This window comes from Bos indicus, chromosome 3 (assembly GCF_029378745.1).
Source record: "Bos indicus isolate NIAB-ARS_2022 breed Sahiwal x Tharparkar chromosome 3, NIAB-ARS_B.indTharparkar_mat_pri_1.0, whole genome shotgun sequence".
Lineage (NCBI taxonomy): Eukaryota > Metazoa > Chordata > Mammalia > Artiodactyla > Bovidae > Bos > Bos indicus.
In genome coordinates, this window is record NC_091762.1 from 91,933,656 (window position 1) to 91,952,793 (window position 19,138).

At 51.8% G+C, this 19,138-nt stretch overlaps 2 protein-coding genes across 6 annotated transcripts in view; one reads left to right on the plus strand and one right to left on the minus strand.

Annotated features, from left to right (window-relative positions):
- The first annotated feature begins 251 nt into the window (after positions 1-251).
- On the plus strand, positions 252-14,999 carry LOC109556262 (protein FAM151A-like). The gene is made up of 8 exons (XM_019957406.2): positions 252-503; positions 1,879-2,025; positions 6,892-7,044; positions 8,198-8,357; positions 9,789-10,013; positions 12,800-12,939; positions 13,714-13,857; positions 14,249-14,999. Exons 1-8 carry the CDS (start codon positions 389-391, stop codon positions 14,920-14,922), a joined length of 1,758 nt encoding a protein of 585 aa, XP_019812965.2. The 5' UTR covers positions 252-388; the 3' UTR covers positions 14,923-14,999.
- The window catches only part of ACOT11 (acyl-CoA thioesterase 11), a 61,977-nt gene continuing 51,791 nt past the window's right edge, over positions 8,953-19,138 (minus strand). For all 5 annotated transcript variants that reach the window (XM_070786485.1, XM_070786483.1, XM_019957401.2 and 2 more), the window contains 4 exons: positions 18,753-18,886; positions 17,440-17,571; positions 16,625-16,751; positions 8,953-15,218 (listed from right to left, as the gene is read on the minus strand). In XM_070786485.1, coding sequence (XP_070642586.1) covers positions 15,063-15,218; positions 16,625-16,751; positions 17,440-17,571; positions 18,753-18,886 — 549 coding nt within the window. In that variant the 3' untranslated portion in view covers positions 8,953-15,062. The remainder of the gene's footprint in view (positions 15,219-16,624; positions 16,752-17,439; positions 17,572-18,752; positions 18,887-19,138) is intronic.

Sequence of the window (19,138 nt, forward strand, 5' to 3'; positions counted from 1 at the left end):
TTTAGGAAAGCAAGGTCAAGCTGGGTCCAGATCCCTGGCCCCCCAACTCTCAGGCTGGAGCAGACAGGCAGCAGGTTGCTGGTGGGGGAAGGCAGCGGTGGGCTCCATCTAACATTTGCTGCTGTCTCTGACTGTGCTCAAAGGTCATTTTGGAGGTGGCAGGATTTTCTGCTTGACCTGTTAAGATCCTGGAAGAGACGGAGGAGGAGGAGGTTGGGAGGTAGGCGGGGCCTCCAAAGCTGCCTTTTGGGACATTCCAGGCCTGCAGGAGCTGTTCTGCCAGGAGGAGATTTAAGCGCTGTCAAGGCTCCTTCCTCCCTCTGGATCCCAGCTCTCAGAGCCTCAGGAGACTCTGCCCTTTGAGGGGTATTCCCCTCAGAGGGTCATCATGGCAAACAAGGGGTGCTGGAAGTGGGCCATTGTCGGTGGTGTCATTGCGGTTCTGGTGTTCGCCACTGCGATGATCGTGGGCTTCTTGCTGCAGAAACACACCATCCTGCCAGGTAGGAGCCCCCAGCCGTGCTATCTGGTTTTCTTCCCCATCCCTCACTCTTTGCCCCCATAAGGTTCCGTCCCCATCGACAGCCCTGTTGGCCTCTGCTCTCCTCTCCAGTGTTGCTGCTGTTCAGTTGCTAAGTTGTCTCTGACTCTTTGCGACCCCATGGACTGCAGCACACCAGGCTTCCCTGTCCTTTACTCTCTCCCAGAGCTTGGTCAAAGTCATGTCCTTTGAGTCCATGGTTCTATCCAACCATCTCATTCTCTGTCGTCCCCTTCTCCTCCTGCCTTCCATCTTTCCCCTCATCAGAGTCTTTTTCAGTGAGTCCCTCTTCTCATCAGGTGGCCAAAGTACAGGCATTTCAGCTTCAGCATCAGTCCTTCCAATGAGTGTTCAGAGTTGGTTTCCTTTTGAATTGACTACCAAGACATCCTCCATCCACAGCTCTACTTGCCTCTCCCATCACCAAGCCCACCAAGATTTGATCTCCAAAAAACAGTCTCATTAACTTTGTTTCCCTTCCTCTTTTACCAGGCTTCAGCTATCCTTCCATGCTCCCAGATGAACTCTCCATGGAGGTCACTCAAGCATCACAAGCTCAGTGGACTGGGCTGAACTTACCCTCACACCCCTGCACCCTCTCCTGATGAAGGGCCTTCCATCCACATGGGGACCTGGGAGCAGCCTCCTCTCCTGACTGAAAAGTCCTGTGCCTCGAGGCTTCTTCCTTCCCATCCTCTATCTCCATTCCCTGCTCACCCTAACCTCTCAGCTCCCCCTCTCCTGCTGGACCCCTGCCTCAGCCTACCCCTTCCCACACAGTCTCTGCCACCAGCCTGCTCTCGCCAATCCATGCTCGCCCTGCCACTAAGGAGCACTTTCTAAACACAGCCTTGTTTGCTATCTCCAGCACACACCCCATTTTTTTTTGCTGGCACCCAGGGTCCTTTACAACCAGATCACAGCCCTCTTTTCCAATCTTGTCCTATCTCACTTCTCTGTATCTGTACCAGAGCAATGGCCATTCTTTTAAGCAACATTTCCTATGGCCAACCCTTTTTCTTATACTTTCCTCTCTGTCTGGAATAACCTAATCCCCTCTCTTGGTTAAATTTACACACCCATCCTTCTAGGTCTCCCTCAAATATTCCCTTATCAGTGAACTTTCCAATGTCCCCAGGCTGGCCCAGAGCATCCTTGTGCTCAGGACCCCACATGTTTCTCTCTCACAGCACTGACGACTCTGGGGTCCACTGTCTATGCTAGATGGCAGGCTGGACATGGCCCCAGGGCCCAGAGAGGGTTAGTAGGATGTACAGACAAGAGCCCTGGGCTTGGGCAAGAACTGATGCTAACGGCCTCCTTGGCCTTGATTCCAGGCTGTGAACAGGATGGGACCTGCCGCTCTGACGCAGACATGCTGGACTACCTGCTAAGCTTGGGTCAGATCAGCCAAAGGGATGGCCTGCTGGTCACCTGGTACCACCGTGCCAACAGCAAGGAGCAGATGAAGGCTGCCCTCAGCAGTAAGTCCAGTTGCCAGGATGGGGCAGGCTGGGGCAGAGGCGGAGAAGATGGAGGGAGAGTGGAGGCGAGGCTCACAGCATTACCTGTGAGGTAGCATTAGGATGGGTATGGCCGCGTTCTTGCCATCATCCACTTGAGAAAGTGAGGCCTCACTGGTTATGTGACTGGCTCAGGTTGTAGGGCGATGTCTGGGTCCAAGGTCATATCTTGCTGTCATCTTTTCAAGGTGAAAGGAAGGGGCCCCAAATTTGTGCGCTCTTCAGAAGTGAGTTTCAGATTCACTGGCTCTGGTGTGGGACCTGAGAATTTGCATTGCTAGTAAGTTTTCAGGTGGTGCTAATGTTGTGAGCCCAGGATTACACTTTGAGAACCACTGCTCTACCCAAAACCCTCAATTTTAGGGAAGTTAGATCCTGAGTGGGAGAGGGTCTTGTCCACAGTCACGCAGTAGGTCTGAAGCAGAACAAGACCCAGGCTCAAGGCCTCTGGCTCTTACCTCCTGCAGAGTCACCACAGGGGGCCTGGGAGTAAGAGACAGGGAAAGGTTTGCTGAATGAATGAATGAGTCCTTAGAGAGACTTCTTGGAGGAGGCAGGCTTGGTGGTCAGCAGCAGGGAGGGCTTCTGCAGGCTGGGTGGAGCCAGTCTGCTGCTGCTTCAGGATTCGGAGGCTAATGGTCAGACTTGGGTGAGAAGGAGGAGCTAGAGAAGTCCCTGGCAAGAGTGAGGACTCTTATCTGGGAGGTAAGGCCTGAGGGAAGGCAAAGAGGCTCTGCCAGCCCCAGGCTCATCTCAGGTAGGTCCTGGGGCAGCAGATAGGGATCAGGCCCCACCAAGTTGTGACCTTGGCCAAGAAGAAAGCTAAGGGCCCCAAATAGGTGGTGCCCAATAACGTGGAGCATGCAGAGTAACCAGTCAGTATAGCCACAGGGGTGGGAAGGACCTGAGGCCTTCCATAGGTCTATGGGAGGAGGGTGGCTCCACAGCTGGGGTAGGGATCCTGAGGGGAAGCAATGGTAGGCCAGAGTTAGACTGGTGAAGTCACACCGGACATCTATGTGGATGGAAGGGGCCAGAGCAAAGGCTTGGGAGGCAGACAGAAGTGGGCTCAAATTCTACATTTCACCATTTACCAAAGGAGTGGTTTGGGACAAGTGACTTCACCCATCTGCAGCTCAAACCACTTCCTCTGCCAAATATGGACTGGTAGGATGAAAGCAGGGCACTTTTGGTCATGAAAGAGGTCATTATTAGTAATTATGCTGAAACAATAGGAATACCCCAGACTAATGGAGTGATTTACTCCATGTAGATGATAATTAAAACACGGTGAATGCAATACAACGGATATTTTATTATTTACCTCTAGTAAATGAGGGAAATGGGGCACAAAAAGTCAAGTAACCTGTCCAAGGTCACACAGCTTGCAAGTGTTATAGCGGGGACTGGAAGCTGACAGTCTTGGGTTCAGGGTCTGCCGTGGTGCTCCTCCGGGATGTGATATGTAGAGCTCATGGGTGGGGAGGGAGGGAGGGCCTGGGAACTTCCTGTGAGCTCCCTGTGGAGAGCAGCACTCCTCACTTGTCTGCATCCCTTAGGACCAGGGCTCCTACTGTAGCTCAAGGAACATGCATCTTCCTTCATCTCCTCTTCCCTCATACCCCACCGCCCCACACCCACCCCAAGTTGGCTCCCAGATTCAGGATCTGGAAGGCCCCGAACAGGTGTGAATGACCGTGCAGGAGGAAGCTGGGTCCAGGTGCTGATCACAAGGACGCAGGTTAGGTCCATCCATCTTTAGTCCCCCTCACTGAGCATTTGCTGGGCCCCTGCTCTGCACCCAGCTTGAGAGGAGGTGTAGAAACGAACGAGACGCGGTCCTGAGTTCAGGGGCTACCAGCATCTCAAGGGAGGCAGCTGGTGCAGGTCAAGCAAGGCAGCAGCTTCAGAGACTCACCAGGACTGAGACCTGGGTTCCAGCCCTGGCTCCCTCCCAGTGTACCGCCACCTTCCCCAGACCGGACCTGGCCCATTTTAGATGGGGAAGGAGACCTCTCAGCACCCATTCTCTTTAGCTACCCTCTTAGCTGCCCAGCTACCCACCTGGGGCCTGACTTCTCGGGGCCTTGCTGGGCGCAAACCCCTCTGGATCCCTCTTTCAGCATTCCTCAGTAACCAAGTCAAGACAAAAAAACATAGAAATAAAAGTTACCTTCATATAGCCCTTCACAGTTTACAACCTGTTTTTGTTTTTAATTTTTATTTTTTAATACAACATAATTTATGTCCACGTGCTGTAGTTAAAGCCCAGAGAGATTCATCCCCATCTTGTCAGTGAGGACACCAAAGATTCCGGAGCACTGGGCCAGAGATATAATATGCGGATGAAATGGGACAGTGCAAAGTGCCTGAAACAGTGCTGGGGACAGCCTGGCACTCAGCTTCCTCTCCCTTCTGGAAATCCAGACACCTAGGCTTAGAGAAATTTGCAAAAATTCTCTGCAACTTTGTGCAAGCTCTTTTACTTTTCTGGACCTGGGATGGTTGAACTTAACTTTTTTCTCTTTTGGCTGCACTGTGAGGCCTGTGGGATCCTAGTTCCTCGACCAGGAACCAAACCTATGCCATCTGCACTGGGAAGACAGAGTCTTAGCCACTGGACCACCAGGGAAGTCCCTGATCTCAGCTTTCTCTATCATTCATTTAGCCAGTCTTGTACCATCCAACAAACACTTCTGAAGCTCCTTTTTTAGGCCTGGTACCATCTTGGCACTGGAAATCCAAGTGATGGGCACCACAGACCTGGAGCCTGCTCCTAGCCCTCAGGCTCAGGAAGGATGGGGCTATATGAGTAGTTACATGGGGGCTGAGCGCTCAAAGGATCAGCTGTCAGCCTAACTTTGACTGTGTGGTTTAGGGATGGCCTCCTTGATATTTTAAGCCAACACCCACAAACGAGCTGGAGGGGGCCTAGTAAAACTGTGGAGGGAAGAGTGTTGCCATGGCAACAGCCAGGTGTAGGAGCCCAGAGATGGGAGACAAGACATCTGAGCTTCGAGGCTTCAAGTGTGGTCTGTGGACCAGCAGTCTGGGCATCACTGGGGAGCTTGGTAGGTGTCTTGGGCCCCACCCCAGATCTGCTGAGCAGAACTTGCATTTGAACAGTTCCTGGGTAGTTTTTGATGTTGGAGAAACAGGAGTGGATGGAAGCTAGATATTGAAGGAGAGAGGGACTCGAGGTGAGAGGGCAAAGTTTGCCAGGCCTGGTCCTACAGGACCTCACAGACTATGGGCAGGCATTCGGATTGGATTCTCAGGACTAAAGCCAGGGCTGTTGAATTTTTAATAGAAGTAACACAATCACGTATAGGTGAGTGGACTTTGAGGGTAGCAGGGCTGCAAGTATAAAACAGAAGAGGCCCCTCTGATGCCAACTATCTGTGATGGACCAGGCACTCATAGCAACTCCACCCAGGCTTCACTCCACTCCTCGGTCAGCAGGTCAACTGACCTGCTCTTGCCAGCCTGCTTCGCACTCCTTGACTCCCTCCTGGACTGAACTCTCCCAATGGGTATCACACAGCCACCTCAGGAGTTAACTATATGCATTCAAAAGACAAAAACAATAACAACGGTCAGTGCCCTTAAGGGTGCCCAGAGATGGACCAGCTTATGTACTTCTGGCAGGCATATGAGTCACACGAATTTTTCTAGACAGTAATTTGATAATATGGGCTTTAAAAATGATACTGCAGCCTTCCTGGTGATATACAGAAGGCTGAAGGTAGAAGAATTTATGCTTCCAAACTGTGGTGCTGGAGAAGAATTTTGAGAAACCCTTGCACTGCAGGGAAATCAAACCAGAAAATCCTAAAGGAAATCAACCCTGAATATTCACTGGAAGGACTGAAGCTGAAGCTCCAATACTTTGGCTTCCAATAAGCAGATGAGAGAGCCTGCTTATTGGAAAAGACCCTGGTGCTAGGAAAGATTGAGAGCCAGAGGAGAAAGAGGCGACAGAGGATGAGACGGTTAGATGGTATCACTGACTCAATGGACATGAGTTTAAGCAAACTCTGGGAGACACTGAAGGAGAGGAAATCTTGGCATGCTGCAGTCCATGGAGTCACAAAGATCCACACATGACTTAGTGACTGAACAACGACAGTGGATAAGAATCCACTGGATCCAGGGTTTAGGAAGGAAGATCCCACATGCTTTGGAGCAACTAAGCCCATGTGCTACAACTACTGAGCCTGAGAGTTTTTGGACTCACGAGCCGGGACTACCGAGGCTGCAGCTGGAACAACTGGAGCCAGTGCGCCTGGAGCCCGTGCTCCACAAGAGAAGCCACGGCAATGAGAACCCTGGGCACAGCAGTGAAGAGCAGCCCCTGCTTGCCAGAACTAGAGAAAGTCTGCTACCAGCAACCAGAAATAATTAACTAGAAAACAACCAAAGAAACGACCCCGCATGGCCCTGACTAAAGTTCCTCAAGTCAGGGTAGAAAATAATCAGAAAAATCAGAAAAAAAATATGCATCCTTATTTGTTAGTAGCAAAAGTTTAGAGACTACTGAAATGTCTCAGGAAAGGTGGGGGAGTAGCTAACTGAAACAGGGTGACCACCCTCAATCAGGGCTTTTGCAGCTTTTTTTTTTTTTTAAGTGACACATAGAAAAGATTAAAATTATAAATACTGAGTGGTCTCAACTGTGTAAAAATTATAAAAATGGATGGAAATGTGGGTTAATATTTCCCTTTCTGCTTTTCTATATTTTCCAAATGTTCTATAATAAATGAGTAACACTTTGATGAAGAAAATAGATTTAAAAAAGGAACTGATCGAGTTTGTCCTCATTCACAGGCAACGTCATGGTCCTGGAGGCAGACATCACAACAGAAGGGCTCGGCACAGTCAACGAGACAGGAGTCCCCATCATGGCGCACCCCCCAGCCATCTACAGCGACAACACCCTAGAGCAGTGGCTGGAGGCTGTGCTGGCCTCTTCCAAGAAGGGTAAGGACTTCTCTCAGCTCCTCCCCAGCTGCCAAGCCCTCCAGTACTCAGACCACATGTGCAAGGGTTGCTCCACTAGGAGACAAGTCCAATCCCTATTAAGAGTTGCTCTTTGCCTCAGTTTTCCAGACCAATCTAGAGGCCTGGGCTCAGGGAAGATGGGTGAAACGAGGGAGTAAACACGCAGGGTAAGCTGCAAAGGGCCAAACATGAGCATTCAGGCCCCCTGAATCCATGAACTGGATACAACATGCTCAAAGCCAATTCCACCTTCCCCTCCCATGTCTCTTTGCCAGTTACCAAAAGAATCCAGGCTTCACCCTAATGCCTCTCCCTCATCCCCTGCAGCTACTCAGCTGCTGCATCTGCCAATTCTAACCCTGAACCCTACCCGCGATCCAGTCCCACTCACATCATCTTTCTCCCAGACCTCCTTCCTCACTGGCTTCCTACCTCCAAAGTCTACCAAGCCCCTACCCGGTTGAGCTTTCCAAAATGCCAACTGTCAAGTCACTCCCTGCTTTAACCCTCCATGGCTCCCCATTGTCCTCAGGACAAATTATGATCTCCTTGGCCTGGCTTTCAACATCCTTCTCTAACTGGTAAACAATCTGCCTGAAATGCAGGAGACCTGGGTTGAATCCTTTGGTGGGGAAGATCCCCTGGAGAAGGTAATGGCAACCCACTCCAGTATTCTTGCCTGGGAAATCCCATGGACAGAGGAATCTGGGCTACAGTCCATGGGGTCGCAAAGAGTCAGACACGACTGAGCAACTGACTCTAATTCCTCAGCCTCATCTCCTGCTCTTTAGGCTTGTGTGGCTTTGGACCCTCTAAGTCTGCCTGTCCAAGAATCACAGTCCCTTTTCATCAGATGCTTGGCATCTGCACCAGCCCCAAGTCCCAAGCCCTTAGCCATCATTTGCTTCTTCCCCTTGGGGATGAGGGATGGAAGATCACTCCTACACGGGCAAGTCCTTTCTCTCGTTGAAGCCTTCTTCACACCCACCCAGAATTCCGGCCCTGTCTTCCCTCCCACCCCTGACACACACACCACACCTCCTCTCTCTGTCCCAGGAAGTCATGTCTTCTGTTTCCTTCTTCCTTGAGCACAAGGGACCAGTTTCCCAAGCCCTTGGCCCTCTCCCCACAGGCATCAAACTAGACTTCAAGAGCATCAAGGCTGTGGGCCCCTCCCTGGACCTCCTTCGGCGGCTGACAGAGGAGGGGAAAGTTCGAAGGCCTGTGTGGATCAATGCTGACATCCAGAGGGGTCCCAATGTGGGCCTCTCAATAGAGGTCAATGCCACACAGTGAGTGTTTGCCTCTCTGCTCCAGCTGTGTCCAGTCTGTTTCCTTCAACATTGGGTACAGCAGGTGCTCAGGGGACCTTTGCTGAGTTTGCCTCCAGCCACACCATGTCGTCTGACCTCTGAGCCTTCACACATGCTGTTCCCTCTGCCTTGAATGCCTTTCCACCATTTCCTGCTAAACCAGCCATTACCTGCCCCAGAAACTTCCCTGACGTCCCAGGCTGCTGAGGACCCTCCCTCACACTTTCTCCTAACAGTCCTGATTTCACAAGGCTATCACTGGTGGATTACGGGTTTGTCCCCTTACTATAATGTTTATTCCTGGATGGCAAACAGTGACCAGGGCAAGCCTTGGCCTGCTAGAAAAGTCTGAAGCACTAACTCCTTCCCCAGCCTCCCCTCCCACCCCCCAGCTGCCCCCCAGATCCCAGTACTGCCAACAACAGCACTTACATAGTACCAGCTGCATGGTGCACTCAAGTTTACAGAGGGCCGCATGAAAGGAGAGAATATATCGAAGTTCATCTTCCCATAGAAATGCCAGGTTAGGAGCATTTTTTTCTCACCGTTTTGCAGATAAGAAAGCAGACAATAATTGAGGCTCAATCTGTTGAATTTTTATTATCTGTCACACGCATTGTTTTAAGTAGTCTAGTTGTAGAGTACCATTTAACTCTTACAATGAGAATGAGGTAGGTACTATTATTTTTAGTTTGTAATACAGGAATTATCTCACTGACGTTAAATGACCTGCCTACATCTATTGGCAGAGCAACCATACAAAGCCAGGTCTTCTGACTCTAACTTCCAGCTCTCTACTGTCCATCTCCATTCATCCATCCACCCATCCATCATTAAACCATCTTTTCAACCAGTCAGTTAACAATACATCCACCCAGTATTTATCTAGTTTTTAACGTGGTGCATTTGAAAAGCAGCAGTTTGAAAATGTAGCTAGTGGCCCAAGATTTGATCTTCTTGGAGTGAACGTTGGAGTCAATCTGCGAGGTGGAGAGGGTAATATTATGTGCCTATTCAAATTTGTAAGAGTTCAAAATTTGAATGACATTTTTAAATATCTGAAAATTCAGAGACTCTCACAGCTGGCAGCACAGATCCCACACCTGGGGATTGGATGCACCTCCTCATCCACATGGGGATGTTTGAGAAGCCCTGTCCTGCCTGAAAGGATACCACTTTTTAAGAATCAACGAGGTTGGGTGAGCTGCCCAAGGTCATAGTCAGGACTCAAACCCAGGCCTCACTGGCTCCAGTGTCCATGCCCTAACATGGGACTTTGAGCAAGCCAACATGTGCTTCAGGACTGTGCTCTAATATCTAGATGTGATAGATCCTGCCTCTTCCAAGCACTCTGATGGGAACCCAGATGAGGAAGGGGATCTCAAGACCAGCATCTCTGATTCTCTGCAGGTTCCTGGCCTTGGTCCAAGAGAAGTATCCTGAGGCAACCCTGTCTCCAGGCTGGACTACCCTGTACCTGCCCTTGTTCCCAGATGGGACATATACCCGGGCCATGGTGGAGAAGATGCAGGAGCTGGTGGGAGCAGTGCCCCAGAAGGTGACCTTCCCCGTACGGGCTGTCATGGTCAGGGCTGCCTGGCCCCACTTCAGCTGGCTGCTTGGCCAATCTGACAGGTAAGAATGCCCAGGCCCTTGCCCTGGCCCCTTCTCCCTCCAAACTCACTCCCGGGCCTTGAATCCCCAGCAAGATCTCAGATGCTGATGGTTAGAAGGGTCTTCATGATCATCTGGCCCAACCTCTGCTGGTGCTCACATTCTCTACAGTGTCCCTGCTTTCTGCTTGTATACCTCTGGTAATGGGTAGCTATCACTTGAGGCAGCCTGTCCAGTGGAAAGTGTTTATTTTTTTCTGCTTATTTGTTTTGGGCCCCACTACACACCATGTGGGATCTTCAGGTCCCCACCAGGGATTAAACCAGCAACCCCTGCAGTGGAAGCACAGTCTTTCCCACTAGACCACTAGGGAAGTTCCAGAAAGTGTTTACACTGAGAGGCAATTTGCCTCCCACAGCTTCCTCTCTTGGGAGCCAGCTATTCTCTGAGGGTGTACAGACTACACCTGTAGCCTCTGCCCCAATAGCTCTGTGGGACTGGTGGAGCCCACCCTCCCCCGCAACTCTGCAGTGGTCCCAGCTGCCCAGCACCACCTCCTCAGCCTCTCCCCACTGGAGGCCACTCCCTTCCCCCTTCATACCTGACTTCTAATCCAAGCCGCACCCCCTCCCCCATGCCCATCTCTTCTGTCCCTATCTCTTTCCTAAGTTGTTCAGTCTCTGAGTCTTGTCTGACTCTTTGTGACCCTATGAAATGCACCACGCTAGGCTTCCCTGTCCTTCACCACCTCCCAAAGCTTTCTCAAACTCATGTCCATTCAGTCACTGATGCCATCCAACCACCTCATCGTCTGTTGTCGCCTTTTCCTCTGCCTTCAATCTTTCCCACTATCAGGGTCTTCTCCAATCAGTCGGCTCTTCGCATCAGGTGGCCAAAGCATTGGAGCTTCAGCTTTTCAGCATCAGTCCTTCCCATGAATATTCAGGACTGATTTCCTTTAGGATTGACTGATTGGATCTCCTTGGTCTCCACGGGACTCGCAAGAGTCTTCTCCAACACCACAGTTCATAAAGCATCCATTCTTCAGCACTCAGCCTTCTTGATGGTCCAACTCTCACATCTGTACATGACTAGTGATAAAACCATAGCTTTGACTATCTGGACTTTTGTCAACAAAGTAATGTCTCTGCCTTTTAATATGCTCTCTAGGTTTGTGAAAGCATTTCTTCCAAGGAGCAAGTGTTTTTTAATTTCATGGCTGCATTGCCCTTCTTTGGGACTTGAATGAAAACTGACCTTTTCCAGTCCTGTGGCTACTGTTGAGTTTTCCAATTTTGCTGGTATACTGAGTGCACCACTTTAACAGCATTTTTTAGGATTTAAAATTGCTCAACTGGGATTCCATCACATCACCTCCATTAGCTTTGTTCATAGTGATGCTTCCTAAGGCCCACTTGACTTCACACTCCAGAATGTCTGGATCTAGGTGAGTGATCATACCATCGTGGTTATCCAGGTCATCGAGATTTTTTTTTTTTTTTGTATAGTTTTTCTGTGATTCTTTTTTTCCTCTCTGTATTCTTGCCACCTCTTTTTAATATCTTCTGCTCCTGTTAGGTCCATACCATTTCTGTCCTCAATTGTGCCCAATCGTATGAAATGGTTCCTTGGTGTCTCTAATTTTCTTGATCTCTAGTCTTTCCCATTCTATTGTTTTCCTCTATTTCATTGCATTATTCACTTAGAAAGGTTTCATTTCTCCTTGTTATTTTCTGGAGCTCTGCATTCAAATGGGTATATCTTTCTTAATCTCCTTCGCCTTCGCTTCTTTTCTCAGCTATTTGTAAGGTCTCCTCAAACAACCACTTTGCCTTTTTTGCATTTTTGCATTTTGGGGATGGTTTTGATCACTGCCTACTGTACAATATTACGAACCTCCATCCATATTTCTTCAGGCACTCTATCAGATCTAATCCCTTGAATCTATTTGTCATTTTCACTGTATAATCATAAGGGATTTAAGTCTTACCTGAATGGCCTAGTGGTTTTCCCTACTTTCTTCAATTTAAGTCTGAATTTGGCAATGAATTCATGATCTGAGCAATAGTCAGTGTGTTTTTGCTGACTGTATAGAGCTTCTCCATCTTTGACTCCAAAGAATATAATCAATCTGATTTCGGTATTGACCATCTGGTGATGTATGTGTGTAGAGTATCTCTTGTGTTGTTGGAAGAGGATGTTTGCTATGACCAGTGCATACTCTTGGCAAAACTCTGTTAGCCTTTGCCTGTCTCAGTTTGTAATTGCCTGTTATTCCAGGTATTTCTTGACTTCCTACTTTCGCATCCAGTCCCCTATGATGAAAAGGACATCTTTTTTTCATTCAATTTAGCTTCTTCGGCACTAGTGGTTGGGGCATAGGCTTGGATTACTGTGATATTGAATGGACTTCCCTGGAAACAAACATTCTGCCATTTTTAAGACTGCACCCAAGTACTGCATTTCGGACTCCTCGTTGACTATTAGGGCTACGCCATTTCTTCTAAGGGATTCTTGCCCACAGTGTAGATATAATGGTCATCTGAATTAAATTCGCCCATTCCCATCCATTTTAGTTCACTGATTCCTAAAATGTGTCTTTGTGGGTCCTCTTTCCTAACAGAGGGCCCACAAATAGACACTCCGAGTGGGGAGGCAGGCCAGTCCATCTCCCCTCCTTCTTAGCCGCTGCCCTCAGTCAGGGTTCCCAAGGCCTCCCCCCCAGCTCAGGTTGAGTTCTGAGCATGGGAGAGGGGCTGAGGGCTGCTGAGCCCAGGCAGGCTCTGAGCTGGCTCTCTGGACCCCAGGTACAGCCTGACAATGTGGCAGTCCGCCTCGGACCCCGTGACAGTGGACGACCTCCTCTACATCCGAGACAACGCCGCCACCCACCAAGTCTACTATGACCTCTTTGAGCCTCTCCTGTCTCAGTTCAAGCAGCGTGCCAGTAGGGAGGGGTCTCGGGAGGGTGGGAAAGGCTGGTGGGGTGGATTCTGCACAGGGCAGAACCTAGTAGATACGGGAGCAGAGCTCGGTGGGGAAGGCCAATGAAAGGGGAAAATCCTACGTGAGATAGGAGAAAGGAATCATTTGAAGCATCCATTGTATGCCAGACCCTGGGATGGAATGCTAAGCTCCATAGATCCATGAAGCAGAGATTCCATTTTACAGATAGAGAAACTGAGGTTCAAAACAGTTACATAATTAATACAAAGTTGTTCAGCTTAAATGTGGCACAGCTCCTACTGGAAACAGCAAATTCCAAACCCCTTGTAGGGTTCCCCTTGCAAGATGCTTCCTCTTGCAGTACAGTTCCTCTGAGGGTTGCTCTAGCATTTCAGAGAACGGCTCCTCCACTGTACCTGCTAATCGATGATGCTTTTTCCTTTGTCCAAAGCCCCTGTTCCCTTAACTCCAAACCGAGGAGAGCCTGCAATCAGGCCATCTCAAGGGGACCCATCAGACCCAACATTCCTGCTCTGGGAGCCATCTAGGTGAGGGGGAGGAATACCAGCTTGGGGCCTGACTGACTTGGCTCCATCAGGCTCCAATCCCAGCAACCCTGCCCACTGGCTGTAGGACCTTGGGCAAGTCACCCATCATCTACACAGCAGGGAACTCCAGCTCCCTGGAACTTTGCTGTGAGGCTTAGAGAGGACTCAGGGTGTACAGAAGGCCTCCGTGACTGGTGGCCTCTCCACCTTGGCAATCTGACCCACAGTGAATACCTCACGGAAGCCAAGCTACTACACTGGGGGTAGCCTGATCCCTGCTCTCCAGCACCCTGGGGACGAGGGTCTGAGCGTGGAGTGGCTGGTTCCTGACATCCAGGGCAATGGAAGCACAGCAACAGTGCAGCTCCCAGGTAAGGTCTGCCTGCAGCCCCTGTGCTCCTAGCTCAACTGCAAGGGTTACCTCGGGGAAGCTACCTCAGGTCTCTGTTACCATAGCAACGCAGCTGCAAGGTGGGGGAGCAGTGTTGTCAAAAGTATGGGGCTCCTGGCATTCGAACTTGTGAGGCTTCAGTCACATGGTGCTGCAAGAGAGGCGGGCACAGGCCTCAGAGCTGAGCTAGCGGCTCATTGGGCCATTCTGATGAGCCCCAGGCACATTCACAAAGCAGCCCTTCCACCTGGAGCCCAGATCCAATCAACAGACCCCATTACCTCCTGCTGTCCCTTTAACTTCAGCAAGGGCCTCTGACACCCCATGATAACCCTTACCCCAGACACTGTTGCCTCCACTACCTCTTCCAGACCGAGAAGGCATGATCCTGCTGGACGTGGGCCTCCAGAAGCCTGCAGCTGGGGACCCCGTGCCCCTCGTCCGCACCCCAGATGGCCGTGCCCTGACGCTGGAGTCCTGCCTGCAGCAGCTGGCCACGCACCCCGGACGCTGGGGGATCCACGTGCACATAGCAGAGCCCACCGCCCTGCGGCCATCCCTGGCCACGCTGGCCACCCTCTCTGCCCTTGGCCACCTGTCTAGGCCTGTGTGGGTCGGGGCCACAGTCTCCCACGGGAGTTTCATGGTCCCCGGCTACGTGACTGGCAGGGAGTTGCTTACAGCTGTGGCCGAGGTGTTCCCCCATGTGACAGTGGCACCAGGCTGGCCCGAGGAAGTGCTGGGCAGTGGCTACAGGGAACAGCTGCTCACAGACATGCTGGAGCTCTGCCAGGGCCTCTGGCAACCTGTGTCCTTCCAGCTGCAGGCTGGGCCTCTGGCCCAGAGCCCTGCTGGAGTCGTGGCCCGGCTGCTGGAAGCTTCTCCCCGGGCCACGGTCACGGTGGAACACAGCCCTGGCCGGGGCCTCTATGCGTCTGTGCGGGCAGCGCTGCTGGCAGCCAGGGCCGTGAAGAAGACCCGAGTCTACTACAGGCTACCCCAGAGCTACCGCCAAGACTTGCTGGCGGATGTTGGCACACACTGAGCACCCAGGTGGCCTGGTGGACCCCCGCTTCCCACGGGGAGGCAGGAAGAAATAAATGCCTCTGCTTCCTCAGTGCACTGCACGCATGTCCTTGGGGCAGGATGGAGTGGGAGTGGACGTGAGGTGGCCAGGGAGGATGCTTAGAGGGTCTGGAGGCTGGGGGCCAGGTCGTTCCGGTTGTCCAAGAGGAAGTGTTCACAAGCCTTGAAGGTGGTGTAGAACTCAGAGGAGAGGCCGGTGACATTGGTGGTCACGTACTTGAGGACGCCCGGGGTGGCCTGGTTGTAGTAGGACACCTGCAGGACGGGGAGCCACACCCAGGGAGGATGGGGAGGGGGCAGTAGAGGGTACTGAGTGGACATGAAACAGGCAGTTGGCATCTTTGTGTGTTCGTCCCTCAGTCGTGTCAAATCTTTGGGACCACATGAACTTGTAGCCCTCCAGGCTCCTCTGTCCATGGCCTTCTCCAGGCAAGAATACTGGACTGGGTTGCCGTCTCCTTCCCTGGAGGATTGTCCTGACCCAGGGATAGAACTGGGGTTTCCGCATTGCAGACAGATTATTTACTGTCTTTAGCCACCATGGAAGCCCAGTCACCTGCTAGGAAGGCAGCAAATACCAGCAGCACCTGGGGCCTTTGAGGACTGCATGATTGGCAGGCGTGACCTCCTGTAGCTTTACTCTCCTGACCCCTCCTCTGGGGCTGACAACCCTGGCTTCCCTCTGTCACCACACACTATACTGTCATCGTGTCTCCCCTCTCTAGCCCAGAAGCTCTAGAAGGCTAGGTCTCCAGAGCCAAGCATAAAACTCCTTTAAATGAAGGTGCTACCATTAGATTATGGCTTCCCAGGTGGCAATAGTGGTAAAGAATCTACCTGCCAATGCAGCAGATACAAGAGACCAGGGTTTGATATCAGGGCTGTGAAGATCCCCTAGAGAAGGAAATGGCAACCCACTCCAATATTCTTGCCTGGAAAAGAAAGAATGGACAGAGGAGCCTGGCAGGCTAGAGTCCATGGTGTGGCAGAATAGGACACAACTAAGCCCTTGTCAGCAAATCTGCAGCAAGCAGTTAGAATAACCCCAGGGAACACTAAGTTAGCAAATGTCCAAGTCTCTACATGGGGTGTCTCAGGGCCCTAATAGCCACTGCGATCTGAGGAAGGGGCACTGAGTTTCCCAGCTAGCCCACTTTCAGCCAGCCAGGTAACACTGCCCTGATGAGTTTCATGGGCCCTGACAGCCTTCCTAGACATGAAAGGGGTACATAAGTAAGAAGATGGAGTTTTAGCTCAAATAGTAAAGAATCTGCTCGCAATGCGGGAAACCAGGGTTCGATCCTTGGGTTGGGAAGATCCTCTGGAGAAGGGAACAGCAATCCACTCCAGTATTCTTGCCTGGAGAATCCCATAGACAGAGGAGCCTGGCGTGCTACAGTCCACGGGATTGCAAAAAGTCGGATATATGACTGAGCAACTAACACACAGGCCTGGTTCAACTGTGTCCTCGGACTTGTATCTGCACAGATTAGGTTTTAATGAAGGCTCCTTTCTAGGCCCTGATACTCAGGCTCCCTACAGCTGGAAGAGAGCTTACTGGCCAGTGGGAGTGCTGAGGTCTGGACAGAGCTGAGCTCTGGACACAAGTGTGGCTTTGGGGTGAATCTGGGTGGGAAGGGAAAGGAGACACTAGGCCTCACCTTGGTTAACTGGTCCCCCTCGCGCCAGAAGCAGAAGCCTGAGCAGACAGTCTCCCCACGCCGGTACTCTGGGGTCTCGCGGTGTGTGGGCAGCGTAACTGACCTCAGCGCAATGACATAAGGTTCCCTGTATGGAAGAAGTGTGCAGAGGGGGCATGGGAAAGGGTGAGGGCAGCTTCCAGAAGCCCCCTCCAGCACTGATCAGGGCCCTGCTGCAGGGATGCCCTCACCAGAGTCTAAGGCACACAGCCTGGCTCCAGGTCAAGCTGCAAAGGAGGTTCTAGACAGGAAGTTTCTGTGGGTGAGCAGTTCTGAACTCACCAGATACCAGGGTGACTGTACTGTGGACCTTCTGGAAACATTCCCCGCCTCCCTCCCCCAGCCTGGGGAAGCAGCGCTGTACTTTGGATTTCCTTGCTTCATCTTTTTGCCTGTCTCTAGCACAGGTGATGCCATTTCTCCAGCATCCTCACCTTGGTGCAGCCGGGAGCCTTACCACCCTTCAGGCAACATGGGGCTTTCAGAGGCTGGAGGCCAAGGAATGGGCCATGTGAGAGTTGGCCTGTCCGTGACCTGGGGCAAGGCACCCTCACCACACCAAGGACAGAGACCACCCTGCTTTAGAGCATGAGTGACCGGAAAGGGCAATATGTCCTCTTGTTCTCCATTCTACCCACAGTAAGACCACGGCCACCAATTTTACGCTGAGGTCCTGAGGCCATTGGAAAGAGGGCTGACTGTACACGGATGTCCCCTCCCTGGGGAGGAAGATGAACCCGCCCACCTCCCAGCCCGGCAGGCAGGCACGCACGCACCCGGTGTCACAAGGCTTCCGTCGAGAGGCCAGGATGATGAAGTCCTGGGGCTTGGGGTCACCACCGAGGGCAGGGCTGATGACATGGTAGATGGCATCATCCTCATCCACCTGCTGCACTAGCTCCACGCTCCTGTGCGGAGTCCACGGGGGTCACAGAGGCTCCGTGCATGACAGCAGGGTTGACCCAGCCGCTCCCCCGCCCCCATGCTTCAGCCACCCTGAGCACATGCTTGGGGGATGTATCACCCCCAGACTGCTCAACAGGGACCACAGGAGGGCAGAAAAGCCTGGCCAAAGGGGACATACACACCTGGGCTTGCAGACACGTACACAAGCAAATAAACCCCACTTGTGGGCATACGTGCAGAAACACATGGACACCCACTGATGCACACACAGTACTACAGATGTCTGTGTCGGTGCAAATGCAATACACAGATGTGTGATGATTTAGTAACCATACTGAGTATTTAGTGAGTGCCCACTGTGCCAGGCACTGTTCTAAGAGCTTTCAGGTATTATCTCCTTTAACGCCACATCAGCCCATGAAGTTGGTACTCTGAGTATCCCCATTTAATAGATGAAGGGGCTGGGACTCAGAGAAATAACTCGCCCACGGCCACAGAGCTAATAAGGAAGCAGGTCTGGGATGTGCACAGGTTGGGTGCCAGAGCTGTGCCCCTCAGACGCGGGTACACTACATACATGTGCCCAGGTAGACACACCCAGGCTTATACCAACACACACTCACAAGAACATCCTCGCAGAGACACGACATGTCCAAACCTGCCACTTTCCCTTCACATATCCATATGAAGAATTGGCAAGCTGGGCAAATTAAGCAAACTGGACATTGTCTGAGCTACCCTGAGTCTGGGAGGAGTTCCCACCCACGCCCTCCACTTCCCAACCACCTCCCCAAGTAGTCCCCAAGCCCCCTCTCAGAAGGCAGAACTCAGTTTGAAAACCACTGATCTATCCCTATGTGCAAATACATACCCACACCTCAAGTACCCATTTTAAGAGGAGGGAAACTGAGGCCCGGAAAGGACATGACTGGCCCATGGTCACATAGTTGGGCCAGGCCCCCACCTCCAATTCCAGGCTCAGTCCCTTCCCTGAGGGCTTGGAATACCCATGACTCAGATACTCACCTAACATATAACCATAGCAGCTGCCCTCCCATAACCCACCCCTAGATAAAAGCCAGCAAGGGGCCCAGAGCAGTGGGGGATGGCTCAGCGGGGGGAGACCCCTCGGGGCCTCCTTCCCCACCCCCACTCCCCTGTACCCCCGCCCTCCGGCACCCACCGGCAGTGCTTGTCCCACTCGGGCCTCCGGCGGAGGTCAGAGAGCAGCAGGAAGGCCTGGGCTGTGTCCACGTGCACCAGCATCTCCATGTGGAAGGAGAGGAACTTGTCCTCCTCTAGAGTGTACAGGCGGACCTGTACGGGACAGAGGGCAGCCTTGTTCCCTCGTCTCCTCCTCAGACTATGCTGGGGACCCGGGCTGGAAGTCAGGGCCGCACTGATTGCTGTGTGTTTGTGAACAAGTGACTCAACCTCTCTGAGCCTCGGTGGCAGCCCCGTGAAAAATGGGAGATCCAGCACAAGTGGATAGGAAGGTGTCTGAGGAAGCAGGGACTTCATGGATAAGCCCACTAGTCAGATGGAATGGTACTTGACGTGAAACGGAAC

Coding starts and splice junctions, on each gene's coding strand:
- LOC109556262 (XM_019957406.2), top strand. CDS start 389: ATGGCAAACAAGGGGTGCTGGAAGTGGGCCATTGTCGGTGGTGTCATT. Junction 7,045..8,197: donor GCTGGCCTCTTCCAAGAAGG/GTAAGGACTTCT, acceptor CTCTCCCCACAG/GCATCAAACTAGACTTCAAG. Junction 10,014..12,799: donor CTGCTTGGCCAATCTGACAG/GTAAGAATGCCC, acceptor TCTGGACCCCAG/GTACAGCCTGACAATGTGGC.